The sequence below is a fragment of the Taudactylus pleione genome, unplaced genomic scaffold (genome assembly GCF_031769625.1).
Source record: "Taudactylus pleione unplaced genomic scaffold, aTauple2 ptg000711l, whole genome shotgun sequence".
Classification (NCBI taxonomy): domain Eukaryota; kingdom Metazoa; phylum Chordata; class Amphibia; order Anura; family Myobatrachidae; genus Taudactylus; species Taudactylus pleione.
In genome coordinates, this window is record NW_028285113.1 from 10790001 (window position 1) to 10805485 (window position 15485).

A 15485-nucleotide genomic window follows, 5' to 3' on the forward strand; every position below is an offset into this window, starting at 1 on the left:
CATGGAGCTGAATATTATACGCATGTGTAGTACTGTGTTGCTCAAACACAGTGCCCAGATGATACCAGGCATGCGCAGACTACCTAACACCGGACATCAGGTAATATATTCAGTTATTATCTCATTCTACCTATTCTCTATGGATATGAATAATAAGCTAGCGTTGATTTTAAAATTATACATATATTATAATACCTTCTCCTGCATTACTTGAATGATGAATAGCCCTGACACTTAAATTATACAAAATTAGGTGAAAATGCTATTTTTCCTTTGCTGTTGTATAAATTAAGTGATGATGAATAGGCCCCTTTACCCTGTAGATACCTATCACACCTCATACATGCCCACCCTCCCGGTTTTCGCGGGAGGCTCACGATTTTTTGGGTAATCCCCCGCACCCCCTGGTAGAGTGGGCATTTCTCCCTCATTCTGCCCACTTACTAGTTAAGTGGGCAGAATGGGGAGAATTTCCACGGCGATCGCGCGTGCCTGTGCGGGGGGGGGTCAGGTTTCAGGGTTCCCGAGGGGACTTAGGGTTAGCCATCCCCCTGGGAGGGTTAGGCTGGAGAAAAGGTGGGTTAGGGCTAGGCACCTCCCCGTGAGACTTTAGGCTGCGGGGAAGGTGGGGTTAGGTTTAGGCACTTACAGGGGGGAGGTTAGGGTTAGGTACCCCTAGGGGGGGAGAGGGTTAGGTTTAGTTAGAATACTTACTGACCGGAATTTTCACTCCTGTCGGTGTTGCAGCGTCGGGATTTGAACCGCCGGGCATAGGTCCAGCGGTCATTCATACTGATCCTGTATGTGATACATTAGAGATATACAGTATAGGGCCAGTGATCACAGTAAGCCAAAACTACCAACATCTGGGAGGTGGGAATAGGGATGCAAAACTTTTTATTCAGGCCTCTTGGCAATACGGTGTCTAGTTTAATACTCCATTTAGCTTCCAGCTGCAATAGATCCCTATTTCCAGAGCCATAACTAGACCAGGCACTGGTCGGACTACCCTAGTTACGGCTCTGCCTATTTCTATATCACCGTCATGATGTCGCTCAGGTAGATGGTCTATATTAATCATTTACTTGAGGGTACTTGAGGGTAGCCAAAATGACATGCAATATGTAATTGCAGAAAGAATTAATATACAATAACTTGTTTTACAAGACCTGCAGTGCTGTCTCATTAATGTGGTATATATAAAAATATAAACCCTTGTGAGTGCCTATATTCATTTGTATATATATATATATATATATATATATATATATATATATATATTATAGTAGTAGTAATATGTTTTTATGTGTCCGAGAAGGACTTGTTGTGGCAAAGGTGTGCCTGGCTCCCTAACATGAGTCATTCCACCAACTTCTAAAACTACTATTCCAACTACTAATTAGTTTATGTTTTAAAAATAGCCCGTTCAGCAAGTTATTAGTTCTGCACAGGTTACTGCAACAGGGCAAATGAGTTTGAAGATTGGGAGCAATGCTGTATTGCTGGAAGGTCAAGGATGATCTTCTCCTGCCGCCATATGCAATTAGGGGCAATGTGACATTCGATGGTTGCTGGACAATGTCATCTACTTTTGCCATCGATGGCAGAGAACCAATGATTCTCTGCCATCGATGAATGAGCATGAGTCATTTTTTTTTTAGTAGCAAAACAGAGCTTAGCCCCACCCCTGGCGCTCGCTAAGGCCCAATCCCATTTTTTATTTGCCCGCGGCCCGGCATGCCCGCAGCAGAGGTGACCATCGAGGGTGGGCAAACCATCGATGGTTCACCATAGACAGTTTGTGTGCCATCGATCGTAATCACTGATGGGCCCATTGATGGTAACCACCGCTTGACACCCTACCGATGGCCATCCCTAATGTGACGTTGTGCAGCTGCATACCTCACTACTTAATAAGCTAGCTCAACACTGCAGATTTTATAGCGTAAGCCTATGGGGTGCAAGGAAAAATGTGGGATGTTGTTAGTTGCGAGGTACTAGCAAAATAATCGAAAAGCCATCACCTCCCGGCCACTGCTGCCAAGTGAATACTCCCTGACGGGCACCGAATCAGAATTAAGAACTTTTTATTTTTAAGCTATTTACAAGTACAGCATTAAAAAAAACACCTTTTGGTATTTTACACAGGAAAATGATATAGCAATTGTCCCTGAACAGACGATACAGTTTTTTGCTTTCATTTCTAAACTGTACTAGAAATAATGACAGCTGTAATGTGATTTTTGCTACACATTTTTGCCCACTGTACGGCGTTATTATATAAACTCCAATTGTCATACAGGAGACATAATGATCACTTGTATAAAGCTCAGCTTCTGTACTTGATCACATCCATTGCTGCTAGGCTCTCATATATAAACGCAGTAGAATGAAATGATTATATGTATTAGTTTGCATTTTATCATGTTCAATGGCTGACTAACAAGAAGCAGTAACAGAGCCTTGCTTTAGTATTAATTGCCTTTGCTTGTGGGTGGATTAGGCACATGTTCATTATATAGAAGGGGGTAATTATAAGATGAATGTGATACTGAATAGTATAAAATTGCATTCAAAATAAATATGTTTTGCATTAGAAACAAAATCTATTTCAAAAATAAATATCTGCTAATCAGATGATTTCCATTTTTTGTTAAATTACTTTTTCCCTGGATTAAAGAAGAATAGAAAAACGGTATCTTGTTTATTTAAAGCATACATAGTGATGCTCCCAGAGTGCCTGGCAGGATCCCAGATTTTTAGAAAGTCTGCAATAGCCCCAGTCACAAATAAATTTTTATGGGGGCAAAGACATAATCCATCAGGGACCACTGGCTACTGTGTGATAATGAAAAATGCATTATTTTGCAAGGGTGGGAGACTTCGGTAGCAGGGACTATTTGATCATAGTTATGCAATTCACGTAATGGCATATGGGTGGGCGAGGCGAAAAGCATTACCTAAACTATGACTTTGTATATGTGCCCTCTGCATCCGGAGTTAGGTCTACAAAGTTGGCAAGTATAATTTATAGGCATCATTATATTTTAAGACATTAAGGGGTAAATGTAATAGCCTGCGCCATGCAGACATCGGCAAGTTTCCAGAGAGTCTGTCCAATGTTTTAAAAGGGCAACCTTGTTATACCTTATAAAGGATTGCCCCTTTAAAACATGGGGCCGGCTCGCCAGACACTCGCTGATACCTGCATCGTGCAGGCTATTACATTTGCCCCTAAGGCTTTGATCTTTATTAGGCTATCACAGGCCCTCCAACCAGAGACATGCAGTCAGGGTAGGCAGGGGAGGCAGAGCATCCCCTGTCAAACCCTTGGGATGTGTTATAAAAATGATTAGAAAAATACAAAGAAAATACTTATAACTTACAAATATCTTCTTTGTTTATTGTAATCATTTTTATAGTTAACACTCACCAGCTTTGTGGCGCTCCCTGGGACTACTGGGAGATGAGAGATGAGGCAGCAACATCTCAGCCATGCTTCTGTATAGTCAGACACTGTTTGCAGAGCTGGAGTTGGGACCACACCACGGGCAGTAAGCTGCAAACAATTACAGCTAATAGAGGCATGCCTCTGAGTATGGGGGGCGTGCCTTGTGCACTGATGGACACCTTGGATGTATCATGTGACCAGGAAGTGCACTGCAGTGTTTAGAGGTCAGCAAGAGAAGAGACAGTGATGCAGGTAGAAGAATCAATAGACACCGAAGCTTAGTGTAGTGAGGGGAGAGTTACAGTGAGTAGGGGGTGAGACAGACACCTAGTCTCATGTGTGTCTCCCCAGACATTGCCTCCAACATGGCCCCTTCCACCAGGTACAAAAGTTATCTGCTCCTGGACTTCAAACTTTCTTTGTGATTGCTGTCACCTGTCACTTCTCTTCAATTAGTCAGTTCAACACAGGTGACTGCAATCATAAATTAAGCGGGAAGTCCAGGAGCAGAGTATTGTGTACCTGGTGGAAGTCGTCATGTTGGAGGGTATGCTATAATAGAAATAAAGTAACACTTTACAGGTGTGTTAGCATTCTGTATCTTGTCAAAAAGAGGTCCTGTATTCTGAAAACACATAATTCTGACCCAAGCTCTCTATGAACTTACCGTCCCATATCCCAGCACCCATGCCCCAGCAAGCTGCTTGAGAGACTTGCCTACACTCACCTCACACACTTGTTTCATCACACAAATTATTGGACCCACTTTAGTCAGGCTTTCATTCCCAACACTCTACAGAGACAGCACTGACTAAGGTAATGAATGATCTGATCACTACTAAGTCTAGAGGCCATTACTCACTTCTTATTGCTCTAGATCTCTCTGCTGCATTTGACACTGTTGACCACTCTCTTCTCATAGAAACACTACATCCCCTAGGTCTTCAGGACACAGTCCTTATTTGGTTCTTGTCAAGCAGTTCTGTGAGTATTCACTTTATTATTATTACATTTTATTTAGACGGTGCCACAAGTGATCCGCAGTGCCGTACATACAGTAAAGGGTACATAGAACATTACAATACAGTAACCAAAATATAAACAGAACACAAGCATAACAATTCTCCATACACAGTACAGCTATGAAGGTGAAGGCTGTCATAGAAGTGCTAGAGAAGAAGGCTGTGAGACACTGGGGAGGAGGACCCTGCTCCTAGGAGCTTACAATCTACATCCACCTCCTCTTCGTTTACTCTATAACTTGTAGTACCGCAAAGAACAATCCTAGATCCTCTGCTTTACTCTGTCTATGCCACATGTCTTGGAAAATGAATCACCTCTTTCCGATTTCAATATGATCTGTATACAGATGACAGCCAAGTCTATCAATCCTCTCCAGATCCGGGTATCATGGTCTGAGTATTATGTAGATCAGGCTCGAGACCCTTATGCTGGCCAGATTTGCATACGATGCGATCTCGTATGCAATCGCCCTTGAAATCTCTCCGGCAGCTGAAGTGAACGATGTGCAGTAAAAGCTGCACAATGTTCATCCAATCTATTGTATACGATCTAATGATTTGCATAATCATTCGATCGTGTACGCTATGAAACAGATGCTTGTAGCATGGACCAGGGAGATCCGTGCTACATGCATCTGTGTGATTGACACAGAGCACAGACAGGTCAGTGCATCTGTATTTCAATGACACAGATGCACGCACGGACCAGGAGATCCGTGCTACTTGCATCTGTGTCACTGACACAGAGCACAGGTGGGTCCATGAAACCCGTCTGTTCATGCTGCGGTAAAATAAAAATGAAAAAACCTGGGTAGACAAAAAATTGTGTGTTGCCCCCCCCCCCAAAAGAGCAACCAACCCCGGGCTTTAGTGACCCAGTGCTGGGTGTGCTTAAATTCAGGGGACAAATGACGTAGGAGTCCCCCGTACTTAAGCACAACCAACACCGGGCTAGTCGGAACCAGCCCTGGTTGCCAAAATATGGGGGACAAACAACGTAGGGGTCCCCCGTATTCTGCGCAACCAGCACCGAGCGAGCTCTGATCCGGTCCTGGTTCTGGAAATACAGGGTTAAAAATTAGTAAGGTTCCCCTGTATTTTCCAGAACCAGTACCGGACTTTTGCTAGCGGGGGGCTGATGCCACAGCCAGGGAGGCCTTTCACTGGGCCCCCCAGCCGCAGCATCAGCTCTGACCGCTAGTCATCCCAGGCCAGGGATCCCTGGGGAGCTGGGGGCCCCCCCAATAAAGGGGTCCCCCTCTCCAGGATACCCCTACGTCATTAGTCCCCTGAATTTAAGCACACTCAGCGCTGGGTTACTAAAGCCCAGGGCTGGTTGCTCTTTTTGGGGGCGGGGGGGGCGCCATTTTTTTATTTTTATTTTTTGCAAGTTTTTTTATTTATTTTTTACCGTAGCAGCACAGATGGGTCTGCAGTATAGGAACACCCGCAAATTACATCTGTCTGCCCGGCCACAACCCCTTTGGCAGGCAGGCCACGCCCCCTGCCCTGCCGATCTGGATGCTCCCTCCCGGAAGGAGCAGCCAGATAGTCGGCAAGTATGCTTCAACGTGCAAATAAGGTTGTTACATAAACTGCACCAACACACATCTCTTTGCTTATTTCAAAATATCTCCCAGCTTTACCCCTCCACTCTGCATCTCTCATCCACTGATCTTTTTTTTGGTTTGCCTCCACTCTGTAGAATGCCCGCCCCTTGCACAATAAGACTTTCCTCTAGCTTTCATACCTCCAATCGTTCCCTGAAAACTCAACACTCCAGACAGCTTATCAAATTCCAGAAACACCCACATCAGTAACTTCCATAAACAATACCCAACTTACTCCCCTTTATCCACACTTCACTTTACATATGTTTTCTCTCTAAACTTACCCATCCCACTGACCACAGCCCAACATTGCTGTGTCTCTCTATCATGTAGCCCTCAAAGAAGCTGGCTGTACCTATTTGCAACACGCAGCACTTATCCTACCTGTGCTGGAACTATGTTGCACTGTATAAGACGGCACTGTCTAAGGGTGGGCTATTACAGTTTAAGGGGCCTATTCATCAACACTAAAATAACGGTTTGAAGGACACAATTACAGCAGCTGTAATCAGTGCTGCACATGCGCTGCTTTTGTGAACGTAATGACGCATGCGCAGCACTGATTACAGCTGCGGTAAGATAGGAGCAGATAGGGAAAAGTCTCTATTTCCCGAAAAAGCTGTTATCACAAAAATGACAGCTTTTCCGCATAGATACTTATGGAGAGGAGGATTGATAAATTCCTCCTGTAATTCACTCGAACTCCATGCGAGTTCTAAACCTAATTACCTCCGTGGATTTTTTAGTTATGATGAATAGGCCCCTCTATATGTTGTCACATTACTCATATTACATAAGAACTGACATACTGTAATCACTGTAATACTTGCCCCATCTCATCAGCTCTAGATCTGTTAAAGTCACAGGTCTTGCAAATCTTTCTTATTGATAACATCCTAAGCCATTTTAAACTGTAATACACATGTAAAGGACATTTCTGCATTATTTCAATATAGAATTAACAGTTTACATATCTAATGACTGTTGGAGTTAGGCAGGATGATATAGAGTTAACTGAAACATTGTAGCAATTCTGAGAAAGGGACATTTTGCAGTTACAAACCATATGCTCAAAGCTGACAATATGAATTGTCCATACGTTGGCAATCATTTATTTTATTTATTACCAGTTATTTATATAGCGCACACATATTCCGCAGCACTTTACAGAGAATATTTTGCCATTCACATCAGTCCCTGCCCCAGTGGAGCTTACACTCTATATTCCCTACCACATGCTCACACACATACATAATAGGGTTAATTTTTGTTGGGAGCCAATTAACCTACCTGTATATTTTTGGAAAGTGTAAGGAAGCCAGAGCACCCGGAGGAAACCCACGCAAGCACAGGGAGAATATACAAACTCCACACAGTTAGGGCCGTGGTGGGAATCGAACCCACAACCTCATTGCTGTGAGGCAGTAATGCTAACCATTACACCGTCTGTGCTGCCCAAAGTTTAAGGTCCAACATTATTCCACACCATGGACACAGCGTATAATAAAATGAAGACTGGCGAACTGCTGATGGCATTAGAATAATTCAGGACTCTAAACATCATGATTATGTATGCGCCCTGATATTACTGATAAACCTACTGCTTCAGCTACAAATGTGATACATCATGATCAGTCCACCATATCATTCATGGACAGAACGGTGGAGAGGGGGGATTCAGGGGAGTCTGAGGGAGAAGGCGGATGGTCAGAGGATGCATTAAGGGATGTGGAGAAGAAATCTAATGAGCCAATGTGTGCAGCATGCAAAAGCATAACGATGTGCTGAAGATAATGATGATAAGAAAATTAAGGAGAGGTGATGGATACCAAGCAAGGTATCAAGCTAGAATGATGAGGTACTTAGGTGTTATTGAGGCATCACGGGAAGAATAAATGTTAAAGAAGGGAGGTAGAGAGGAAAAATAAATAAAATAAGTACATAAGTTGAAGAGTTGTGGGGAGAGATCAAAGTAAGAATACTGTAGGCATCTATCATATATTCAAGTCTCACAATTCTAACTTGGGCAAATGCTACATTCTCCCCCTCAGAGGCACCTGTCTTGCTTCTCCAAGGCTGTCACTCCCTCTCCAATGGGTGGATCACTTCAAGTATCTGGTTATATGGACAACCAACACTACTGAAGATTATACCACCCTGAATACACAACCACTCTTCACGCATCTGAGGGATAAATCGCGCTCATGGCGTAAGCTTCCTCTTACACTCACCAGCCGGGTCAATCTGGTAGTCATGGTGCAACCAAAGTTCCTCTATGTTTTCCAGCAATCTCCTATATTATGTCCCACCTCTTTGTTCTGGAAATGAAATAGATTTCTTTCCTCTCTGACATGGATGAATAGACATCCTAGAATTCCATTTAATACCCTAACTAGATCTCGGTCTACGGGAAGTTTGGACATGACACATTTTTGATATTAATATTAAGCGGCACAGCTGACTCACTTGCGGCTGTGGTAGCTCGTAACACATACTGTGCACCATTACAAGCTTTATTGAGTGGCAGAATCACTCGCTCAGGAACCCCTATAATTACTTGGGCCATTAAGTTTTGGGGCATAGTTAAACTTATTATTAAAATTCAAGGAATAGACCTAGCACTCCTTTATGGAAATCTAAGTCATTCTCCTTCCTGCAATGTAGGGTAGTGTGGGGTGACCGATGCATATCGTCACTGGGGCAATTATACGATGGTAATATTCTAAAACCTTTTTCTCAACTCTGCAGTGAGTTACAACTCAGGCACGCTCTGGCAGCACAATTTCTGAGGACCCACCTCCTATTTTAATTCCCCATTAAAACTATTTATTTCTTCCATTACCCCTGGTAGAGCCCTCTCTTGCCTTTACTCCTTCATTCAGACTGCTCACCACAGAAGTCTTTCTTAGGCGTAGATGGGACCTTGATGTGGGTCCTCTGTGTGATGAATAGTGGGACATTACACTTGCCAGCCCACAGGTATCTATGGCCTCCATTAGGTTTCAACAGATACAGTTGTTCCTTCTGCACAAAACCTACCTTACCCCTGAAAATTGCAGAGGTTTGGAGGCCGGATAACTGCTAATTGCTCCAAATGTCATGACCCAGAAAGTACCTTGTGGCATCTACTATGGGAATGCCTCATGGTCAATGGAATCTGGTGTAAGGTACTTCAGGCAAATTCGCACACTGGCATTTCTGCTTCCATTCTCACACCTGAGGTTTGTGGTTTCAAGGGTGGATATTGTGGACAGGTATAGCAATCAATATGCTATAAATTTGAGTATCCGAGCCAAGGTCATTTGTACACGCTTCGGCTTGGCACCTGTATTTACTGCCTGGGTCTCTCTAGTTAAAGTCACAGTCACACATGAAAAATACTTATATATCTCTCACAACGCCGTGTCTAAATATGAATGCATTTGGGGTAGATGGCTGCAATCTAAGTACTCTAAACAATAGGTCATACTCTTCACTCTCATATCGCTTCATTTGGCTATGTAGCTATTGGACATCCTACCCGAGTATAAACCATAGGTGCTAACATGATACGTTGAGATGGAATATGTCTGGCGGTCCTGCCCACACCCACCCTCCCTCCAACATGATACGGCTCCTCTCATGTGGCTATTATTTCTCGTAGTTCCAGTGTGGCTTTCTCATATGTCTGTTGATCGGTAGTTTTTTTAAAATTATTATTATTATTATTATTATTATTATTATTATCATTTGTATCTCTATTCTTTGCCCGGCTTATCTGCCTTGTTTTTCCTATCATAAGATGAGAGTTTTAGTGCCATTCTTCTATGTGATTTTACCATTCTACGTATGACGTGTAGGTATGTTTTTGTTAAGCTGATGTATTTTTCATATATTATGTCTTTTTTCCCCCCTTTTGTACTTTGTTTATTGTTTTGTTCTTCTTTTGGTTTAATGAAAAACAATAAAAGGTTACTCAATTAAAACAAAAAGACTAGGCAAAAATCCCAATCTTTACTGGTTTGCTGGCTAGTGCAACCGTGACAATGTTGGACTTGTCTATTGTTCTATATATGTTCTGCATATTTATATGCTGATGGAAATTGATCAAATGTAATTGGTAAACAATATATAACTGAATGACAATGGTCAGGCAGAGACCGGCAGAGTAGAAAGTGGGAAATGAGTGGGGAGTGCTGAACACTGCATGATGGTGAAGGGAATTGGTCCTATCCACAGATCCCTTTAAACTGTGCGCCCTAATACATACTCAGATATAAATATTGGGGTCTATGTACTAAGCCTTGGAGAAAGATAAAGTGGATGTAGATAGAGTACCAACCAATCAGCTCCTAACTGATAAACACAGCCTGTAAAGTGACAGTTAAGAGCTGATTGGTTGGTACTTTATCTCTGTCCACTTTATCCCTCTACAAGCCTTAGTACATAGACCCCCATGGTTACAATAGGTGGAACACTAGAATCCACAGTCACCAACACACAGTGAAAGTAGGTATTGTGTTTAATTAACTAATATTCATGAGACTACAGTCTGTTAATACAATTAGAAATACATATAGTACTGAATCATGAGGGACTTTGATGTCAGCACTTACTTGTGATTATATATATATATATATATGCAATATTATTTCCGCATACAAAATGGCTGCATCCGCTAGGTGCTGCGTATACATTACTAACCCTTGATGGGGAAGGAGTTACCTGTTCATATACACTTTTTAAAGCACTCACTACTGTGCAAGGAAGTTAACTCACAAGTGGTTTATATGCCAATTTATCCATTCACTATTGGTTTGCTGCCATTTCCTTCAGAAAACAGGTTATTTTAAAGCATTTTCGGTCACTGTGCAATTAGCTGGCTTTGTGGAGTTGACTTGTGACATTAAATATACACTGCAGATGACAAAAGTACTGTTTAGACTATAATGAGCCAGGCTCTCTGCCCCGATTATCCGCCCCTTATATCTCATCATTTCCTAGCTATGTGAAGAGAAAGAGTGTATGTCAATTCTGGCCCTTCTAATTCTATATTCTCCCAGCCCTTGATCACAACCTACACCCCCACAAATTGTCTATTCCTCTGTGTTAAGGTCCACAGCCATATGCTGCTTAGGCACAGAAATAGACCATTGCTAATAGTACATTGGTTATAGTACATCAGAGCTAAAGCCGTTAGAGCTACCCCTGTGCCATTGTGTTTTTATTACACAGCAATATCTCACGGCACAACCTCAAAACATCTTTAAATCACATAAACTATGAACATATCCTGGGGTATCCCCACGTATGAGCTCTTTTTGTATAACCCAGAGTCCACATGGAACTAGATGGCAAAAGCTAGGCAAAATTCTGCTGTACTGTAAGTTATACTATAAATTACATAACACTCTACCAATAGCCACACTGTGGACGCATTCACACACACATTAATGGTTACATCAACAATAGTAATAGCACAACAAAATGAACACATGATAAATCAGGTAACACAATAAGTACAGTATGATGAGATAAAGTGGTGGGGAGGGTGCATTTTACAGACAGTGTCTGCATCTTATATGTAATAGGATAATGTTACTATGGAAATTAAGGTTTCCATACAGACTACAGATTACATTATTCTATATGTGTACATATATAATATATATATATATATATATATATATATACATACATATATATGTATATATATCATCATCCCCAATGCTTTACTCCTACATACTTCTCATTATCATATGACAGAGAACAGGGGGCATGGTTTCTACACTGCAGTGGGTACAAATTAATGTATTATATAATACACCATTACCATATACATACATCACAAATACACCTGTGTGTACTATACTATTCCCGACGTAACATGTACAGGGGTGCAAAGAAAGGGTTCACATACTGTTTCCTAAATCTATAGGATACTGTTGCGGTGAAGTAGGCTGTGGCCACACTATCTGCCTGGCACATGTCTCTAGATGCTGTGACACTAATGAACAGCATATGTCTAATGACAGGCCGAGCCAATGTCATTGCACTAAATGCCTGACATTCATTACGTGACATGCCAGTCCTTTCATGCGGTCCTCACAGGCTGTAAAGGAATCTCTTTCATTAATTCTATATATAGAGGTCTTGGGCACCACATGTGCCAATGAATATATACAGACACCTTTCCAGATACATGCACCCTGCTCCCACCCTATGCATCTCTAACTGGTTCCTACTGGGTCATGCATCCTTAATTATCTGTAACTGGTTCTTACTGGGTCATGCATCCCTATTCATCTGTAACTTGTCCCTATAGGTCATGCATTCCTATCCATCTGTACCCGGACCCTACAGGGTCATGCACCTCTATTCATCTGTAACCAGTTTCTACAGGGTCATGAATCCCTATCCTTCTGTAACCAGTCCCTACAGGGTCATGTATCTCTGTCCATCTGTAACCAGTCCCTACAGGGTCATTTATCCCTATCCATCTGTAACCAGTCCCTACAGGGTCATGTATCCCTATCCATCTGTGACCAGTCCCTACAGGGTCATGTATCCCTATCCATCTGTGACCAGTCCCTACAGGGTCATGTATCCATATCCATCTGTGACCAGTCCCTACATGGTCATTTATCCCTATCCATCTGTGACCAGTCCCTACAGGGTCATGTATCCATATCCATATGTAACCAGTCCCTACAGGGTCATGTATCCCTATCCATCTGTGACCAGTCCCTACAGGGTCATGTATCCATATCCATATGTAACCAGTCCCTACAGGGTCATGTATCCCTATCCATCTGTATCTAGTCTATACAGGGTCATGTATCCCTATCCTTCTGTAACCAGTCCCTACAGGGTCATCTGTCCTATCCATCTGTAACCAGTCCCTACAGTGTCATGTATCTCTATCCATCTGTAACCAGTCCCTACAGTGTCATGTGTCCTATCCATCTGTAACCAGTCTCTACAGTGTCATGTATCTCTATCCATCTGTAATCAGTCCCTACAGGGTCATGTATCCATATCGATCTGTAACCAGTCCCTACAGGGTCATGTGTCCTATCCATCTGTGACCAGTCCCTACAGGGCAATCCATCCTGCATCCCTATACATCTATGCCTAGTCTCTACAGGGTCATGCATCCCTGTCCATCTGTAACCAGTCCCTAAAGCAGTGTTGGCTAACCTTGACACTCCAGCTGTTATGGAACTACATAACCCAGCATGCACTGCTACAGTTTTGCTATTAGGGCATGCTAAAACTGTGGCAGGGCATGCTGGGATATATAGTTCCACAACAGCTGGAGTGTCAAGGTTAGCCAACACTGCCCTAAAGGGTCATGCAACCCTTAACATTTGTAACCGGTCACTATAGGGTTATGTACCCCTATCCATCTGTAACTGACCCCAACAGGGTCATGCACCTATATCTGTAACTGATCCCTACCTTTAACTGATTCCTACAGGGTCATGCATCCCTATATATCTGTTACTGGTACCTATAAGGTAATTCATCCCTATCCATCTGTAACCTATCTCTATACTGTCATGCACCCTTATCTATCTGTAACTGATCACAACAGGGTCATGCACCGCTATCAATCTGTAACCAGTCCCTATAGGGTCATACAGCCATATCTGTAACTGATCCATGCAGAGTCATGCATTCTTATACATTTGTAACTAGTCACTACAGGGTCCCTATCCATCTGTAGCTGGTCCCTACAGGGTCATGTATCCCTCTTCATCTGTAACTGATTCCTACAGGATCATACATCATTATCCATCTGTCACTGATCCCTACAGGGTCATGCATCCCTATACATCTGTCACTGATCCCTACATGGTCATGCATCCCTATAATTCTGTCACTGATCCCTACAGGGTCATGCATCCCTATACATCTGTTACCGTCGGTACTGACAGGGTCCCTCTCATTTACCGTGGGAGAAGTCAGTTTTCTGATGCTCTCCCCCAGGGAGTCCAGATTCACCCGTCTCCTCCTGGTCGCTCTTCTGGGTCCAACAGCTGGCGGTGGGTGCTGCTCCTGCGACCCCTCGGGGCTCTTGCTCCCATTCCAGCACATCCTTGCCAAGGGACATTCTGGCTCTTCCTCCGGGCTGGTCTCAAGATAGTCAGATCCCAGCGAGCTGAAGGATTCAGATGAGATCTTCCTCCTGGACATGCTGCTGGCACTGGGGAAACCACCATGAGCTGCTGAGTGTGCTATGCCGGGCTGCAGAGGGTGGTGAGCATGCTGGGGTGCAATGCCACGCTCCAGCTCTTTAGTTATATAGAGAGTCCTGGTGTGGTTCTGCCTCTTGGCACCCCCTATACATCCCTTTTGTTCCTGTGTCTGTGTGGCTGGGTGCACTGTGCGTCTGGCTGCTCCTCTTTCCTTCTGTCATTTAGAAGCAGCTGCTCTTCCCTCTCCCATCCTATGTGTGTCTTCCTCTCCTCCTGCCCAGGCTGCTGCTGCTGCTGCAGTATCATCACATGCTGGTCCTGTGTCACCAGCCCGACACACTGTGCCAGGGAATGGTAAGGGGACAAGCCCACCCCTCCTTATGTCTGTGTCTTTGCAATTGCCAAAGAGGAGGAAGAATGGGGCTGTGAAACCCAACCACTGTGCCTGATGGAAATTCCTGCTTACAGCTGTGATGTACAGCACATCCCCCTCCTACTGACACGCAAAGCTGTAATAGTGTGTTATGGGTACCAATTACACACTATAGCAAGCTGGTGCAGCTCTAGTTACACAGTTCACTCGCATAGTGTCGCACACAGGCTGCTGCCCCCCTTCATCAGGGTGGCACACATAGAACACTCTAACCCAGGGGCACATATAACGCTATTATATACAGTGATACATAAGTAACGAGGCTGAAGTCGGCTTCTTATTCACTTCTTATTCATTTTCCAGCTTCTTATTCAGAAAATGTTATAGTAAAACAATTAAATAAAGTTAGATCACTAAACTAACACTATGTAAACAAAGAATTGTGTCCCTTACACAGTTTACAATTGTTATTTTCCTGGCACAATAAGGATTTGGGCATAAATAGGGCAGTAAAGCGGGCACAGGCACCAGATTATCTCATTTTGAATAAGAAGCTGTAGTTGTGCAGGAGTTAACTAGCTTCGGTCATCAAATTTAACACTAGAAAACAATAGAGGGTGGTCACATATATATGACCCACTTTTCATTTGCCTTGACCAACAAGGATTTTGGCATGAATAGGGCAGTAAAGTGGGCACAGGCACCACATTTTGTCATTTTGAATAAGAAGCTGTAGATGTGCAGGGGTTAACTAGCTTCGGTCATCAAATGTTACACTTGAAACCCACAGAGGGGGGTCTGGTACATATGATCCACTTGTCATTTGCCTTGACCAACAAGGATTTTGGC

The 15485-nt window shown here is 43.2% G+C and overlaps 1 protein-coding gene across 2 annotated transcripts in view; it reads right to left on the minus strand.

The window, feature by feature from the left end:
- The window catches only part of GUCY1A2 (guanylate cyclase 1 soluble subunit alpha 2), a 232493-nt gene extending 217960 nt beyond the window's left edge, over positions 1-14533 (minus strand). The window contains exons 1-2 of one of the 2 annotated variants that reach the window (XM_088456689.1): positions 14414-14533; positions 14019-14379 (exon numbers count right to left, since the gene is read on the minus strand). In XM_088456689.1, coding sequence (XP_088312815.1) covers positions 14019-14379; positions 14414-14484 — 432 coding nt within the window. In that variant the 5' untranslated portion in view covers positions 14485-14533. Of the gene's footprint in view, positions 1-14018 lie in introns of both variants that reach the window. The other variant, XM_088456687.1, reaches the window with a different exon arrangement.
- Between the last annotated feature and the right edge of the window lie 952 nt (positions 14534-15485).